Here is a 14,911-nt window from a genome sequence, read left to right as displayed (position 1 = left end):
TAAATGCTCCCGTTTTGTTGAAACCGATCGCAACAGATGCACCGAGTCACCGTTGGTGCTCGATGAAATCATCGATATGTAAAATGACCATACCGGCACGAGAAGCGCTGACGTACTGTCATAAAAGATGTATGAATCTCTGCACACTGGCTGAACTAGCTGTCACCGTTGAGGCAAAACTCTGCAAGGGTTGCCATCTGCATGCTACGAGTACTATTATTGATGTGCTAGTTGTTAACGAGTAGATATGTACAATATCACTAGTAGCAGTAAAAGTGCAGCTTTGCCTCAATAGTAACATTTTAGTGTGCGTGCATTTTAGTCATCCCATTGCATTAAAAAAACACTAAATAAATAATTAAAGAGCAGGCGCGGATAGGGGAAACTCGGTAATATGATTGAAAGGTAAAATGACTTTTATCGGCACGAGAAGCTGTGAAGGATCTCCAATTGCGTTCTTGGAGTGTCCAGAAGATGGCGGCGTAGCCAACGCCAATACAAAAAGCACAGTCATTTACTTGAAGAGTCCTGAAGATGGCAGTGTAGCAAAAGCCATGACAATAGGGACGGTTCTAGTCTCGTCCCTCTTCCTCAGCATCAATATTTTCCTCCGCTTCTGGACCTCCACCTGCCTCTTGTCTTATTAGAGTCACCGTCATCTGAAATGCACCGTTTCAGCCGCTGCCATCCGTAAGCTTCGCCAAACGGTTCGGAAGACCAGTATGGTGCCTTGTTGAACGCCCTCTGTTTAAATGACATTTAGATAAAGGATGTGTTGAAACCTCGGGGCGTAGCAGTGAGACAGCATCTTTTGCCGTGACACATCATTATCAACACGAGTGGACAAGGTAGGAAGGGAGCGTGTTTTTAATTGTAATATAAATGCATGCAGACCATTACAATTAATTCTCAGGCGAGGTTTAGGTGACTGATATTTGAGCTGCGAGCTGTGGGTTAACGGCCACAGACGTGGTTGTTAACATCTGCCTTCTGCTGGCGTTGCATGGTAAATTGCTTTTGTATTTATCCTATTCCGATCATGCATTTGGTACTGTATGCTGTCAGGTAGCATTTGATGCAGGGTCATGGTTTAACTGCAGAGTGAAATTATAAGCGTTTTCTTGATGCAAAGCGATGTTGACTTCGTTGTTTCTGGAAAAAAATGTCTCACTCTGATCATTGTGATTAAATAACACAGTGTCATACCCCCAAAAGCCCCAGTAGAAGACCATGTCGGACAAAAGTGACCTAAAAGCAGAGCTGGAGCGCAAGAAGCAGCGCCTCGCCCAAATCAGGGAGGAGAAAAAGAGAAAAGAAGAGGAGAGGAAGAAGAAAGAGGGAACCAAAAAAGTAAGTCAATCGCACCGCATTGAAGTTTACGCACCTGCACCTTTGAATTTATTTTTGGATTCTCCTGTGCAGGCAGAGAGCCAACAGAAGACGGAGGTGACTTCAGAGGACTCAGACTTGGACCGCAAGCGCCGAGAGACGGAGGCCCTGCTGCAGAGTATCGGCATTTCACCCGAGCCTTCTTTAGGTCTGGACCTCCTTGATCGACTTAATGACAGCATGCTGTAAAGATACAATATTTTGTCGGTGCAGTATTGAATCTGGCTGGCTCACAAGTCTCTATACTGTATAAGTGTATCATCTTCCTCTGCTCATTTCGAATTGATTAGTTGGACTCCCAAGAGTGTCTTACAATTCCAGTTGGGTTTCAGAAATGCTGTTCCCTTGTGGTTGAATACTGTAACAACGCCTCATAATCGTGAAGCTATCTTCCAAGTTGAGCTACAGTATTTTTACACTTTTAAAACGTTAATAGTGAATGCAAAATGGGGCCAACCGATGTCAGATTTTCATAAATATGTATTTTACAATGCAAAATTAGCATTTGCATATTTTTCAGTGCCAAATCTGTTATCCCCGTCGAAATCAATGAGCACGCCAAGTGAAACGGAGAGCCAGGATTCAGCTGATAGCGGAGCAGCGGGCAGGTACGGCACAATTTCGACTTGAAAAGTTATAACGTGGATGTCACAAAGCCATGCTTGCTTCATTTCGGAATTACGACCCATCATTCTGAACATGACATTTTCTTTTGATTTCAAAGGCTCATGCACCTCAAGAGCGAGCTAGCAAAGTGTTTTGGATTGGCAATAATTTTGCCTCATCTTTTATTTTGACATATATTCTTCTCTGTCTTGTGTGACTTGCATCACAGATTTAGGTAAGAATGTGTATAACGTGGTGAAGGTGTGCTGTTTTGCACGTGACGACATTTGCCATCGTGTCTGTAATTTGATGACCAGTGGAACACGTGCACTCACCTCAGCTGCTATTGATTTTCGACAAATTCAGTTGCTTTTCTTCTGCATTGAAAATGGAGCACTACTGGATATATCGTGTCAGCAAGCCATACCGATACAGTGTGCACAATAAATGTATTGTGGGTGTGTTCCAATATTACCTAATTATCGTCAAGCACATTTTGGCTGCAGCACAATGGCAGCTAACTGTTGAGGTGAATGTGTGGGTCATCAATACAAAGTGGTATGTGTCACACCGGTGTCGCTAGGAGTTGGAGTTGGAGTTGGGCTCAAAAATCGTAACGTTGCCAGCGTTGACAATTTGTTTGGCTTTTCGGAAATCAATTTGACAAATTGAGTAAGTTACCTCCAGTCCCACGACCCCTCCTGGACAACAGTGCCGTCGTTTTGAGCATCTCCATTTGTGGCTGTGTGTGCTTGTGTTCCACTTCATAGGTCGGGCTTGTCGGAGGTACAACGCTCAAGGTAAGCAAATCTCTTGACAGCCACGGGCACCCTGTTCCCAACAGGGTTCCACCTATCGTGTGGCAATCACAATTTATCGGATCAAAACACAGCGGTTGACAGTTTTCCCTTTTCATTCCTTTACATTTTGCTCGTGACTTTTTTCTCCAGCCTGGATGTCTTCCTCAATTTGTAAAGATCGCCGTCGCTTGAGCCTTATCGGGAATTGACAGTCTGTGTCTTCACGGATAGTGTACAAACAGTCATTCTGGCAGGTTAATGAAATGGCACAGGCTGAAGGTCTGATGGGTGCACTCAGTGGCCCTGAAAGGTATCATCAAAACGAGAAGTGTGATTGGAAGTGTTGCGTTTCACAAAAATGGAAGGGCTCAGCGCCGGCTTGCCTTCACGCACGTAACTTTGTATTTGCTTCGGTATGAAAGACTCCTCTGCAGCTTTTCTCATGATCATCAGTCATGGCAGGGGCGTCATCATGTCTGTCAAACATGTTCACGCCAAGATGTCCCATTTGATGTGCTGAATTTCTATGTTGACCTTGAACGCGGATAAGTCAATTATAAAAGGGGATATTAAAAGTCTCGTCGTTTCAAGAACCATTTTTTTGTGATATAGAAATCGTGAAGATAAAGCCTTTCAAAACCTTTTGCACCGTGTGATCTATATAACCTATATAAGCCATGTCAGGTGAGCCGAAGCCTGTCACAAATGTGAAAAGATCAGAAAAAGGCTACAAGAACAACTACATTCTCTTTGGGGTGAATCAGAAACACCCGGAATGGCGGCAGGTTTGTGCTGACCGCCACTTAACATGAGTTTGAATGTGAGTTCTTAATTCTCAACAGGCAGCCTGTCATATGGGGGTGTGTACACTTATGCAACTACTTTATCTCTGTTGTTTATTTTTACTTCACTTTTTTTTCCTTCCTCGGATGAATTGTACAGGTTGTACAACACAATAATGGTGGCAATTTCTTTTTTTTAATGATTTATCCCTGCCGTTTTTTTTTGGGGGGGGGGGTTAATCCCAATTATAGCTTGTTGATGACATGTATGCTCTTTTACCCCCTCTGTTGGTGATGTCAGGACCTTGCAGTGGGACACAGACCCCTCCGTGTTGCAGCTTCAGTCAGATTCTGAGCTCGGGTATGTCATCTAAAAACAAAACAAAATATGACTCAGATGCAAATTCAATTTGACGGTAATGAAAGCTGTTTTGAGTGTCTCCATAATTCCAAGAAAGGCACCTTTCTCTGTGAACCAGGCGGAGGATGCAGAAGCTGGGGGCCTCCAAGATCACACAAGTTGACTTCCAACCCAAAGAGTTGGTCTTGTACAGCAAGGAGACACAAACGCCGCACACTGCCCATCTATCTGAAGGTGAACATTTGTGCATGCATGATGTTAAACAAACATTTTTTGCTGACATACTTCCAACAAGTTTTAGGTTCAAACAAACGTTTTTTTTGGGGGGGGGGGGGGGTGCAATTTAGAGATTCACAGGGTTTAGCGGCGCACCAAAAGTTAAAAGGCAGAAGTTTCACGTTGCAGTAAACTGTCGACTTTGGGTGGTTGAATTTGATACTTCTTTGGTTAGCCAAGTTCACAGCCTGTAAACCTGGAGTGACTTAAAGATCTCACAAAAACAGAGAGGAGGCCAGTAAGACAATGTCTGCCTGTCAATTGTTGTGTCTTCAAACATAGCATTGAATGGTTCTGACTCCTGGTCATAAGTAGAACCAGAATGATCGGTTGAAAACTGACCCAAAAATGATTCCCGATGGATTTTGGAGCGCTTTAATGTTGTGTGTGTTGCAGGCAAACTATGAACTACATTTCTGTAATGGTGTTTACATTTTCATCGAGGCGTGTGAGGTTTTGTGTATGCCTGCATGTCAAAAACGTGTGCGCACTATTTTGCACAGCGGAGTCTAAACACATCCATATGGTCAACACCACGGTTTGATGTTCCACAAGATTTTGCAAAGTGAGCGCTGGAGAAGTACATTAACTTATTTTAATACCAGTTTTTTAAAAATTCAATAATGTAATGAAGTGACAGGTAAGGGACAAAATAAATAAATAAATATATATATATATATATATATATATCGATCTTTCCAGCATCCAATTTGTTAGTTTGAACGTTCAGATCCAATTTTTATTTAACTGTTAGCAATACATTTAAATCATTAAGTACATAAAAAAATGTTGTATATTTAAGCGGGGTGTTAATGTTCAATGTGTGCATCATGTTACAGTGGCTTACAATATTGTACAATACATGTCAGAAAGAAAACATCGGTCTGGTTTTTGATTTACAGTTAGACCTACTATGCTCCTGTATTTTATTGGTGATCATGACGGTGGTACTTGTGAGAACCACTCTCCTAGACCTTGGCACAGTACCCCCCCCCTAAAAAAAATGTTTAGGATTGTAACAAAATGTTAACGGCATATTTTATTGATACAGCTCTTCTATATTATGATCGTGCAGATGTACCTCATATTCTGGCCAGTGCAATCGTATAAAGTATATTGTAGGCCTCTGCACACATTGTATTCACATGTTATTTAGTGCCTCTGCATGTGGCGCTGATCTATTCCTAGATCTGTCAAGGAAATAGGAGGGGCAAACGCGAGACGCTGATGAGGACAGATGTGCGTGCGTGTGTGTGTGTGTGTGTGTGTGTGCGTGCGTGCTTGGTGGTTGCTGATCGAGGGGGCACTGGAATCCACACCAGACCATCTATTATAATGACAGGAAGCAGGAAGTACAACCCCTACAGTCACATGGCCGCCAGCTGCTTAGCAACTCGACGGAGGAAGATAGAGATGATATGGAGTGACTGTGTGTGTGTGTGTGTGTGTGTGTGTGTGTGTGTGTGTGTGTGTGTGTGTGTGTGTGTGTCTGAACATCTGGGAGCCAGAGCTGGGCCGTACTGGTCTACGGTGTTTTGACCCTAGCCTTAGGAGACCTTTCTTTACAGATGACTACAAAGTGAGTGTGTGTGGAGAAAAGATGAAAAAACTGATGTTGCCACCTGTCTGTATTTCTGGCTGTCTGGCCATATGTTTGTTGTTGATTACACAGTAGTGACTCGTATCACAAAACAACACATTCAAATATACAGTGAAACTCCTCTACAACGAAACATACATGTGCGAAAATACCCCCTAGTGTGAAACAATCTTCATGCATTAAAGCCATTCCCTCCTTTCTGCTTCCCTCTACAACGAAAAGCCCCCCTGTTGCGTAATACGAAATCCTTTTCTCCGCCGTTGGCTTGCAATGAGGTCCACTACGACGAAAACAAGCCTTCCGCAAAAGTCTAATCCAACCTCAGCCTGCCACAGCCACCGCTACTGCTTAGCTCGGAAACGGCAACAGCAACCACCACACTGGTTTACACATGCGCAGTAGTACAGGAATTATTTGTTATTGTTAGTTTCAGGCGCAGCACGAACGTTGCATTGCTAAAATGGATCCAAAAAAACCAGACCTTTGCAGAGCAAGGAGTTAAGAAAAGCTTTAACACTTGAAGACAGGATAAAAGTAATAAAAATGAAAGATGGAGGAAGCAAAGTAAAAGACATTATGCAAGAAATTGATATAAGTGAAAGTGAATGCTGATCGTAAATTTCGCAATTTCATTCCCGTTTTTTTCTTTCTACGCTGGCTATATGAAGTGTCAAATAAGTGTATGCTCATACTTATGCACTCTTGGAATAAGAATAAAGAGTACACATATATGTTTTGTGTGTGTGTGTGTGTGTTTACATCTAAGATAAAATTTGCTATAGTGAAAAGTCCCGTTATGAAACATTTCTTGCTGCAAACATGATTTCGTTGTAAAGGAGTTTCACTGTATAACTTTCAGCCCTTTCATGTATAGTACGACATTGTGAATCACTCAATTCAAATTTTATGTACACACACACACATATATATATATATATATATATATATGGAGCGATTTGGTTCGATTCGATGCACTCTCATCTTTTAAATCAAAATTGAATTTTCCGATTCAACGCCCCCACCCCTATATTGCGTATGATGCCAGTTGGCTGCAGAGACTTTGATCGTGCCACACTTAGGTCAGTAGTGGCACTCAGTTGTAGTTTTACAATATCGATATGCTGTTCGGAGGAATGATACAGTGTGGGAGAAAACCAGCTGGTCTCCGCAGACAGCGTAGTTTAATGATGGTGGTGCGACCAAAAGAGGTGGTTCCATTGGTTTGACATGCTTGCTCCATGTGCATGTCCACACACAAGTGCGACTGGTGTCAACTTCTGACCTCTCTAAGAATAGCCCGAGCGTGATTTCTACTGAATGTTATTTAGGCCAAAACTCCCCTGATCTAAATGGGATGAAAGAAAAACTCCAATATTGACATTGAGTGCATTTTATAACCACTAAGTGGTGATGGCTGACTCCGAGAGTCTCATGGCTTTGTCTGCTCATGAACTTTTGACCTCTTCCACGAGTCATCTGTCTGTGTTTGTGCTGCGCAAGTTTGTGTTTGGGCCTGAACGCTGATTTGAAGTCGATGCGTGTTCTTACGTGCATGTACGGCACAACGTGTGTCCTGAATTTTCACATTTGGGTTTGAGTGTGTCAAGTGTGCGCACGAGACTTTCTCTGAAACCGTTCAACGATGAGACTTGTCACTTCCCGAGACCAATTGGATTCTCTATAATCATGATGAGTAGCCGTCTATGTGTGCTCCTTTCCCCAATAGCCGCTCAGCCATCGGTCTGTCCCGAGTGTCCATTGTGTTGGTCAATAGAATTAGCCCCAGTCACGGTTAGCTTCGGTTATTTACAGTTTTCTTAATGGATTTGAATGGGCAGGCTTGTCGTCAAGGAAGCGCACTTGCCTTGGGCCCCGGCAGAAAAATAAAGCAGGCTCTAACAGGGTGCGTGATAGTAACCTAATATAGTGAGGTCAAACAAAGTGTGAGTGAATGGTGGTCTGTCCATGATGAAAGTTTTTTTTTTTGATAAGAACCTCATTTGAAAGGATTTGCTTTCCATCGTAAGCACACAATGCGTTTGTTATGGTCTTGTTCATTTTGTCATTCATATATTTCTGTATTTTAAATCCAAACATAACTGACATAAAATATGGCAGGGTCATACCTTTTGACTCATCCTCAAGACGGACGCAAACTGGGAATGGCGCATCCTGTTCAGACCGCTTCCAAAGTGGAAATCCCCAGAATCTGGATATCTGGAAAAAGATTTGAAGTGCTTTTTACTCACAGTGTGGCGTGAATGAAAAGTGACAAACAGTATAGATTAGGAGAAAATAGTCCTCTCAGCAAAGCTGCGTAGAAAGTGGTTATGTCATTCATGTGTGGTACTACTGTATATGATTCTACATCCTACATTTTAGATTGAAGGGGAAAAAAAATCACCATAAATGACTCACAATGCTCCATTTCTTGGTATAAATATTTGCGCTTGTAATCTGTCGAATGCAAAAGTTTTGCCTGCTTCGCAGTTTACCACAATACAAAGCCACCATTGTTATGTTGTTACCAGCAGGTTGTTGGCACCTTCTCATTGTCACACCTCAAACAAAACGCAGAAAATAAAGACCACAGCCTTAAAAAAAAAATAATAATAATTTTAAGTGCCGTCATATGTCCAAGATCCAATTGCGATTTCCTGTGTTCACCTGCCACATTTCAAGCCACGCTTTAAGTCTGGATACAATTAAATGACTATTAGTTCAGAATGAAGGACTGTATAATGCGGCATGAACAATTACAGCATTATTTTTAGATTTTTATTTTTTTTTTAGTTGCATATCTGTAATTCAAGCGACTTTTTGGAATATTTAATGCATTTTGACACATTTGCGCGGACCAAGAGTTGACGTCATTAAATCACAACGTGGCCAACTTTTCGATGTAACAAAGACTTGTTTCTCCCCCCTCAAACCTTCTTTGGACCAGTCAGTCCCCACTTGGCCATGACCACAGTTAAATGCAACTACTTCAAATCAAGCGATCCCAGTCTGCAGATGACTATCGTGTGCGGGTACTTCTACTTGGGATGTTGGCAGCAGGATGGAAAGGTCAAGGAAATTGAAGGCTGCTTGCGAATGCAGTTGCGCACGTATCCGTGTGTCCAGGTCAGCGTGGGTGCAGTGTGAACGTAGCCTACTTTAATTGGTTCTGCTCAGTGGTGCCTTAAAAGACCTGTAATTGGCCACATTGGTGGCCATGAAAATAAGAGAAAAAGCAAAAGTGAGAGTCTGGAAGAAAAAAAAATGACTGCAGTGTACATTTTTCTATTAATATGATCAACTTGGACTGAAATGTTGGGTCCACTATTGATTCGACTGTATGGAAGAAAACTACAAAATGGCTCGCAAACACCGTAGCTAGGAGTCACTTTGCAGCCCGAGGACCACCGGACTTTCAACACACTGGCGGAAACGCCGACTTATGATTCCATCAGTAATTGTTTGCAGTGAACCACAGGCGGGCCATCAGCAAAACAGTTCTCTGTGTGTGTTCTAATGTGATATTGCACGTTTGGAAAATCCCTCGTTGGGGTTAAAAGTTCGCAGGGTCTGCAGACATGTTTTTGTATCTGTCTATACGACTCGCTTTCTCTCTTATCATGTTTTTCTGGACCATTAGTTTTCACGGTCTGTACAACTTCGGTGGATAGTTGGTCAGTAATTCGTTCCTTAATGTACATTCGCATCATGCGGTGGAACTGGCGATTGCCCGTACAAGATGGGCAAAGAGTGTTTCTAATGCCAAGCCCGTAAGGACACACGTTCGACGATGAAGAGAAGTGAATTTCATCAATGGAAAGTCAAACGTGAGGCCGAGTGGGAAGTAAAACGCTAACACACATTTGCATGCTGATGCTCCCACATCCTAAGCTCGACTGTGATCCTGTAATGGATCAGTCCCACGATCTGAATGGCTAACGTGTGAAGTTTTTTTTTTTTTTTTAAAAGACAGTTTACCACAATTGACAGTGAAACTGCTTGTACTGATAGTTTGGAACCGTTTTTAAAAAATTCATTTGAAATGCTGGAAGCTAACTGCTATTTTATGTCGACTGTTGCCAACGTCGTCGTTGAGAATTGATTTCATCTGCCGCTTTTGTCCGAGACATGATCAGTCGGGAGACTCCGACTCGTGCCAAACGCTCACAAGGTTGCCGCGCTCAAAAACGCACCGTGCCAATACGCCCACTGTGTCCAGTCAAACCGACGATGCGTTCGAATCAAAGTGAATGTAACACACGCCCCGTCAATATGAAACAGACATGTGGGCTTTGTGGCCACTTTTCAAGGTTCTGCAAAGAGGAGTGCGGTTTCATGAGTTTTGTATGGTTAGGTAGTTACTGTATATGTTTCAGTATCTGGGTGTATGCAGCCACATATGGAAGCAGTTCTCTCTTACATTGTTGTTGTTCCAGCCAGGCGGCTACAACAGGCCGCATGCTTGTACGTGCGTGTGTGTACTTGTGTTTTCTGAAGGCAAAATTCACATGGAGGGTAACCACAGCGAGTGTACCCAGAGGAAGCCGAACAAAATGTCCTCTGTTGTTTGACTACAAATTCACTGAACGGAAAGCACATGTAGCAAATGTCACGTTTGGTTTGAGGACTGACGAACGTTTTGGGAGACCGGGAGCGAGCCCTGTGCTCCTGTGGATATATAAAGCAGTGCTTCTTGCTCCAGAACTGAGCAGGGTCCCAAGTTTTGATATGAGAGAAAAGTGATGTCTTTCACGAGCCTCATGGCATTCCGAGGCAGTCACAGATGATTGCGAGTTTCCCCTGAGAGCACCATATACGATGCACAATCCCCCTCTTTATCGTTGTCACTCTCCAATTTGCTCTGGCAACTTTCTTCTCAATCATATTTGCCATCTGATGAGAAGAGATGTGGAGGGATAAGATTCTATGTTTTTTTTTTCCAGTTCTCAGTTTTGCTCCCCCCACCCCTAAATTACCTTGAACTTAAATTTTTCACATAAGCATGTCTATTTGTGTGTAAAACAACAGTGGGCCCAGGACATGTGCCTGGGTGGTCAACCGCACTTGCACTACAAGTTCACCTCAATTCTCCAGAGGTTTTTATTGAAGAGGGTTGACGGTTCACTGCCACGGCCAGCCTGCAGCCCATGGCCAGTTTGATGTTGACAAAACCTTTGTTTGACCTGCCCGTGGTTTTATTTTTACACGTTTTGCTTCGGAAATAACGCTTAAGTTGGGGAATTGTTTAAAAATAATAATAATAATAAAATAACAGCTTAACTGCCAACACTGGCAACGTAAACAATCTGCCTGTGGTTTCTTGGGAGAAACATTAGAAATGTAATATGCATTGAAAATGAACTGTTCTAGCGGCAACGGATCCAGGGCTTAATTTCCAAATCATCATCATGGTTTATGGCCTGCCACTTGAGCGCAAAGAAATGTGATGACTGTGCTTCTGCACAGTGTGGATTGACTTGAACATGACATTCCAGAAGTCTCCAGTAGGGGGCACTCTTGGCATATAAAGCATGCTCAAACGTGCCCCAAAACTGTGGCAAACTCAAGTGTCAAAGGTTTTGACAAACACGATTACATTTAACCACTCGTTTAGCATTTAAAACGTGGTTTTGCACTCAATAGTTAAAACGTATGAACACATTCATACCGAATGTTTCTACTGTTTATGTGATGAATATTGTTCATTGAACATTGCACACCAAGTCCGGCTTTGGCTGACGCTTGCAAATTGGTCGCTTGGCCTTGAAGTCCGATTACCATAAGACACACGAAGATGCAAATAGCTGTATTTCTGAGTGACACAAAGCGCCTGCCTGGGATTGAGTCAATGCCGCGGCTGTGATTTTATGTAAGGCATTTCTGTTGCGCCTTCTCTCGCTTTCTCTGGTTCTATCCCGATTTGACAGTTTGGAAAGTTTGAAGTCATGGGTTTTAATCAGGGCCTTGCGGCTGGGCTCAGAGCATGCCGTGGTGCGGTATGATGGCTCAGTTTGAAGATGTGGGTCTGGGTCCGAGCCAAGCTTGGGTGCCACTGCTTGAGCGAGAGAGAGAGAGAGGGAGGGAGGGAGAGGATGGGGAGACATAGTGGGGCAGAGAGGGAAAGAAAAAAAAGATAGACAGAATCGGCGGGCTCGCACAGCAGCGTCATCCGCAGACCACCAAAGGACTGAATAGACTGCTTTAATGGAATCTGATGATGTGCGGGCAGGCACGTGTGCATGCGACGTCGACACGCACAAACTTTGTCCACTGTGCACGCACGCCCTCCATTGTTCTGATAAGTGGGAAGAAAGGTGGTGGTGAGATGAACTAACTAAATCATCGTGTGGGGTTCGGTCTGAGCAGATTTGCATCAGGTTCTGCTGCTGGTGAGTGGATGTGGGGGACAACTTTGCAAGACTGACTTGATGAACCGCACTCAGCGAAGCACTATTAAGGATTAAACATATGGAAGGCATTGAGAATCAACAAGGTTTTAGTGATTAAGTGTTAGGATTAAAAAAAATAGACATGATTTATTCAATATTTTGGAGTGTTTTTCAGGATAGCTCTCTCTTTTTTTGCTCTCTCTTTATAGTCTGTGTCACTTTCCATTACCTTGTCTCACAATGGCTGTTGAAGATATGAAAACCCAACTTCGATTTCTTGAAAGCTACATAAAGAAAAAAAGAAAAAGAAATAAAATGTCATGGTATTCCATTTGGGAAATCTGCGTTGAACGCATACATACAGGATTTTCCGACAACATTTGAGTGATAGCCTCATTAATTTAACGTGACATTTGTGGAGTCGGTACTTGTAGTACAAGGATTAAATTGCGTTAGATTGAATGAATAAAAATAAAACAATCACCCTGTTGCATGGGGGTTGTAAGTAACATGTGCTTGAGTACAGAGGATGGCGTGCACATGTGTCTCTTCAACAATGAGACTTGTTCTCGTTGAGGTTATTGCGTGCGCGTGTGCGCGCGTCGTGCCACGGCCACATTAGAAAAGCCTTTCAAGTCGCCGTGGCTGTCTCCTACTCCTCCGCGTCGTGCTTGTGTTGTGGTCTGCTGAGCAGCCAACCTCCCAGGACCCCTGCGAACTGTTTATGTGAGCGTGCCTTGATGAATGCATTTATGATCCCCCCCCCCCTCCCAAAATCCATCTGTCCTATTTCCGCCACCACCACGCCTCACAGAGTAATTTTTTATTGAGATTGAGGGATTTGAGATCTGTCGAGATTACGGATTTTGCAGAATCCTGTCAATCCAATTGTCGCCTCGGCGGTGACACACCGTCGCTTCTGTTCCATCGAGTCCATGAGCACTCTACGGACTTACTTTCGAGTCAACTATTTGCTTTGCGTCAACTTTACAAATATCCATCCCTCCAATTTCGAGACTGCTCGCTCACCTGAGTGTTTTTCTCCAGGATCTATAGTTGACAGCCGGCTGGTCCTGGATTAACCGCCTGCTCATCCAGCATCACGTGGGTTTGCCTCAAGCACACAACATGTAGGATGAGAAGTTAGCTTCAAAAGAAAGTAAATCCTGCGAGTTTTGAAGATGCAAGCGTAATGTACGAGTGACTGTTACCGAAGTCAAAACCTTGGGAGATGACAGCATGAGATGGCATTAGGTCTACAATAACGGCAACGGCAGCGTGGATATTGGGAACGAAGAGGTTCATAAAACTGAAGGCACGGCGAGTGCGGGTGGTGGTATGCATGGTGAGCAGAGAGCAAAGATGGGTTGGGGTCTTGATGCAGAGAAACATAGACCAACTCTTGAGTAAAGAGAGAGCCAATGAAACCAGAAGTAGAGTTCACGGTGGTGGGCGTCTAGCTGGTGGAGGACTTTTTGAAGCTGATCCATGTCGAACATCTCCGTAAATGTAGTTCCCTTTCCCCCTGACTTTCATCATTTACGTATCAGCAACGAGGTCCTACAATATTTCTTAGGGTCACTAGTCACACTTCGGCACACATGAACGTATGTTTCCGTCCGAAAGAAATAGCTGTGATATTTTTGGTGCAGGATTGTGACAGAGGAACTTGATGTATGGCATGGCAAATGGCAGCAACATCAACAATTCCTTCATGGGAGAACTGGACTGTCAAGGCATCAGTGAGGTAACCCGTCGGCCATGAATCACGCCGCCTTGCACCAGAGGCCTGTGGTCCCTGAGCTGTGACAGTTTGATCGCCCCTCAATGTGGTCGCTCTCTCTTCTCTTCTCGCTCCTCCCATCTTCCGCACCACACATTCCAAACCACTGGTCTGGACATGACAGGATCAAGAAAATAGGACAGACATAACAGAAGAAGAAGGAGAGGATACCGCGAAATGGACTTTGCTTACATTACTTTCCACAGTCGGCGTGCCGTTTCCCTGAACTTGTGAAGTTTGCAACTTAGTCACTGACCAATGCAAACTAGGACATTGGCATTGGGGAGCGCATTTAGAACATCTTACTCATCTCCTGAGCGCACAGCGAATGGAAATGATATATCAAGTACAGCGGAACCGGGAGTTGCAAACGTCCCTTTTTGATGAACAATTCGGTTCGGCACAAAAGTTGCGCAGAAAAAAATGAACTCTGTGTACGTATTGTTTTCGATATACAAACGGCTTTGACATGAACGAGCAGATGGATCCATGTTGTGTATCGTCTCCATTAGTGGCAACATGCATAACTAACGCATTGCGGCAAACTGAAAACTACTTGGATCTCTCTGCAGCGTAAATCGTAAAACCATTGCATAGGCGGAAGTTACGCCCACACATCCTTGATCATCCAATCGCAAATCTAATAGCGGCTGCATTTGTGAATGACATGGTAGCCTAAAAGAAATCACCAAAATATTTTGTCAAAAGGGGGGAAAAAAAACTGTAGTCCTCCTCCCAGCGTAATTAGAATTAATAAGTAATGTTTTTTTAATTCTTTTATTTGTTCATAAAGTATTAGTGTATTTCCACTTATTTATATATTGCATTATATTTATTTAAAGAACAAAGTGGTAAAAAAAAAGGTATGCACGATTTAGTTTTGGAGTTGGGACAGATTAACTACATTTCCATTTATTTCAACGGG

The 14,911-nt window shown here is 43.2% G+C and overlaps 1 protein-coding gene and 1 long non-coding RNA gene across 8 annotated transcripts in view; one reads left to right on the top strand and one right to left on the bottom strand.

Annotated features, from left to right (window-relative positions):
- The first annotated feature begins 426 nt into the window (after nt 1-426).
- Nucleotides 427-14,911, top strand: part of dync1i1a (dynein cytoplasmic 1 intermediate chain 1a) — a 34,268-nt gene continuing 19,783 nt past the window's right edge. Inside the window, exons 1-7 of one of the 7 annotated variants that reach the window (XM_086136965.1) lie at nt 427-848; nt 1,199-1,350; nt 1,423-1,537; nt 1,910-1,997; nt 2,766-2,795; nt 3,879-3,938; nt 4,057-4,172. In XM_086136965.1, the coding sequence (XP_085993091.1) occupies nt 1,231-1,350; nt 1,423-1,537; nt 1,910-1,997; nt 2,766-2,795; nt 3,879-3,938; nt 4,057-4,172 (529 nt within the window). In that variant the 5' untranslated portion in view covers nt 427-848; nt 1,199-1,230. The remainder of the gene's footprint in view (nt 849-1,198; nt 1,351-1,422; nt 1,538-1,909; nt 1,998-2,765; nt 2,796-3,878; nt 3,939-4,056; nt 4,173-14,911) is intronic. The other 6 variants (XM_086136959.1, XM_086136961.1, XM_086136963.1 and 3 more) reach the window with 6 other exon arrangements.
- LOC147190764 (uncharacterized) lies at nt 1,391-13,660 on the bottom strand. The gene is made up of 7 exons (XR_015103760.1): nt 13,233-13,660; nt 12,433-12,487; nt 7,941-8,031; nt 4,040-4,166; nt 3,858-3,947; nt 2,677-2,847; nt 1,391-1,572 (listed from the first exon to the last, which is right to left on the bottom strand). It is a non-coding gene; the product is annotated as an uncharacterized LOC147190764 (long non-coding RNA).

This window comes from Hippocampus guttulatus, chromosome 18 (assembly GCF_054856545.1).
Source record: "Hippocampus guttulatus isolate MCC_2025c chromosome 18, RoL_Hgut_1.0, whole genome shotgun sequence".
Taxonomy (NCBI): Eukaryota; Metazoa; Chordata; class Actinopteri; order Syngnathiformes; family Syngnathidae; genus Hippocampus; species Hippocampus guttulatus.
This window is presented reverse-complemented; position numbering and strand designations above follow the sequence as displayed.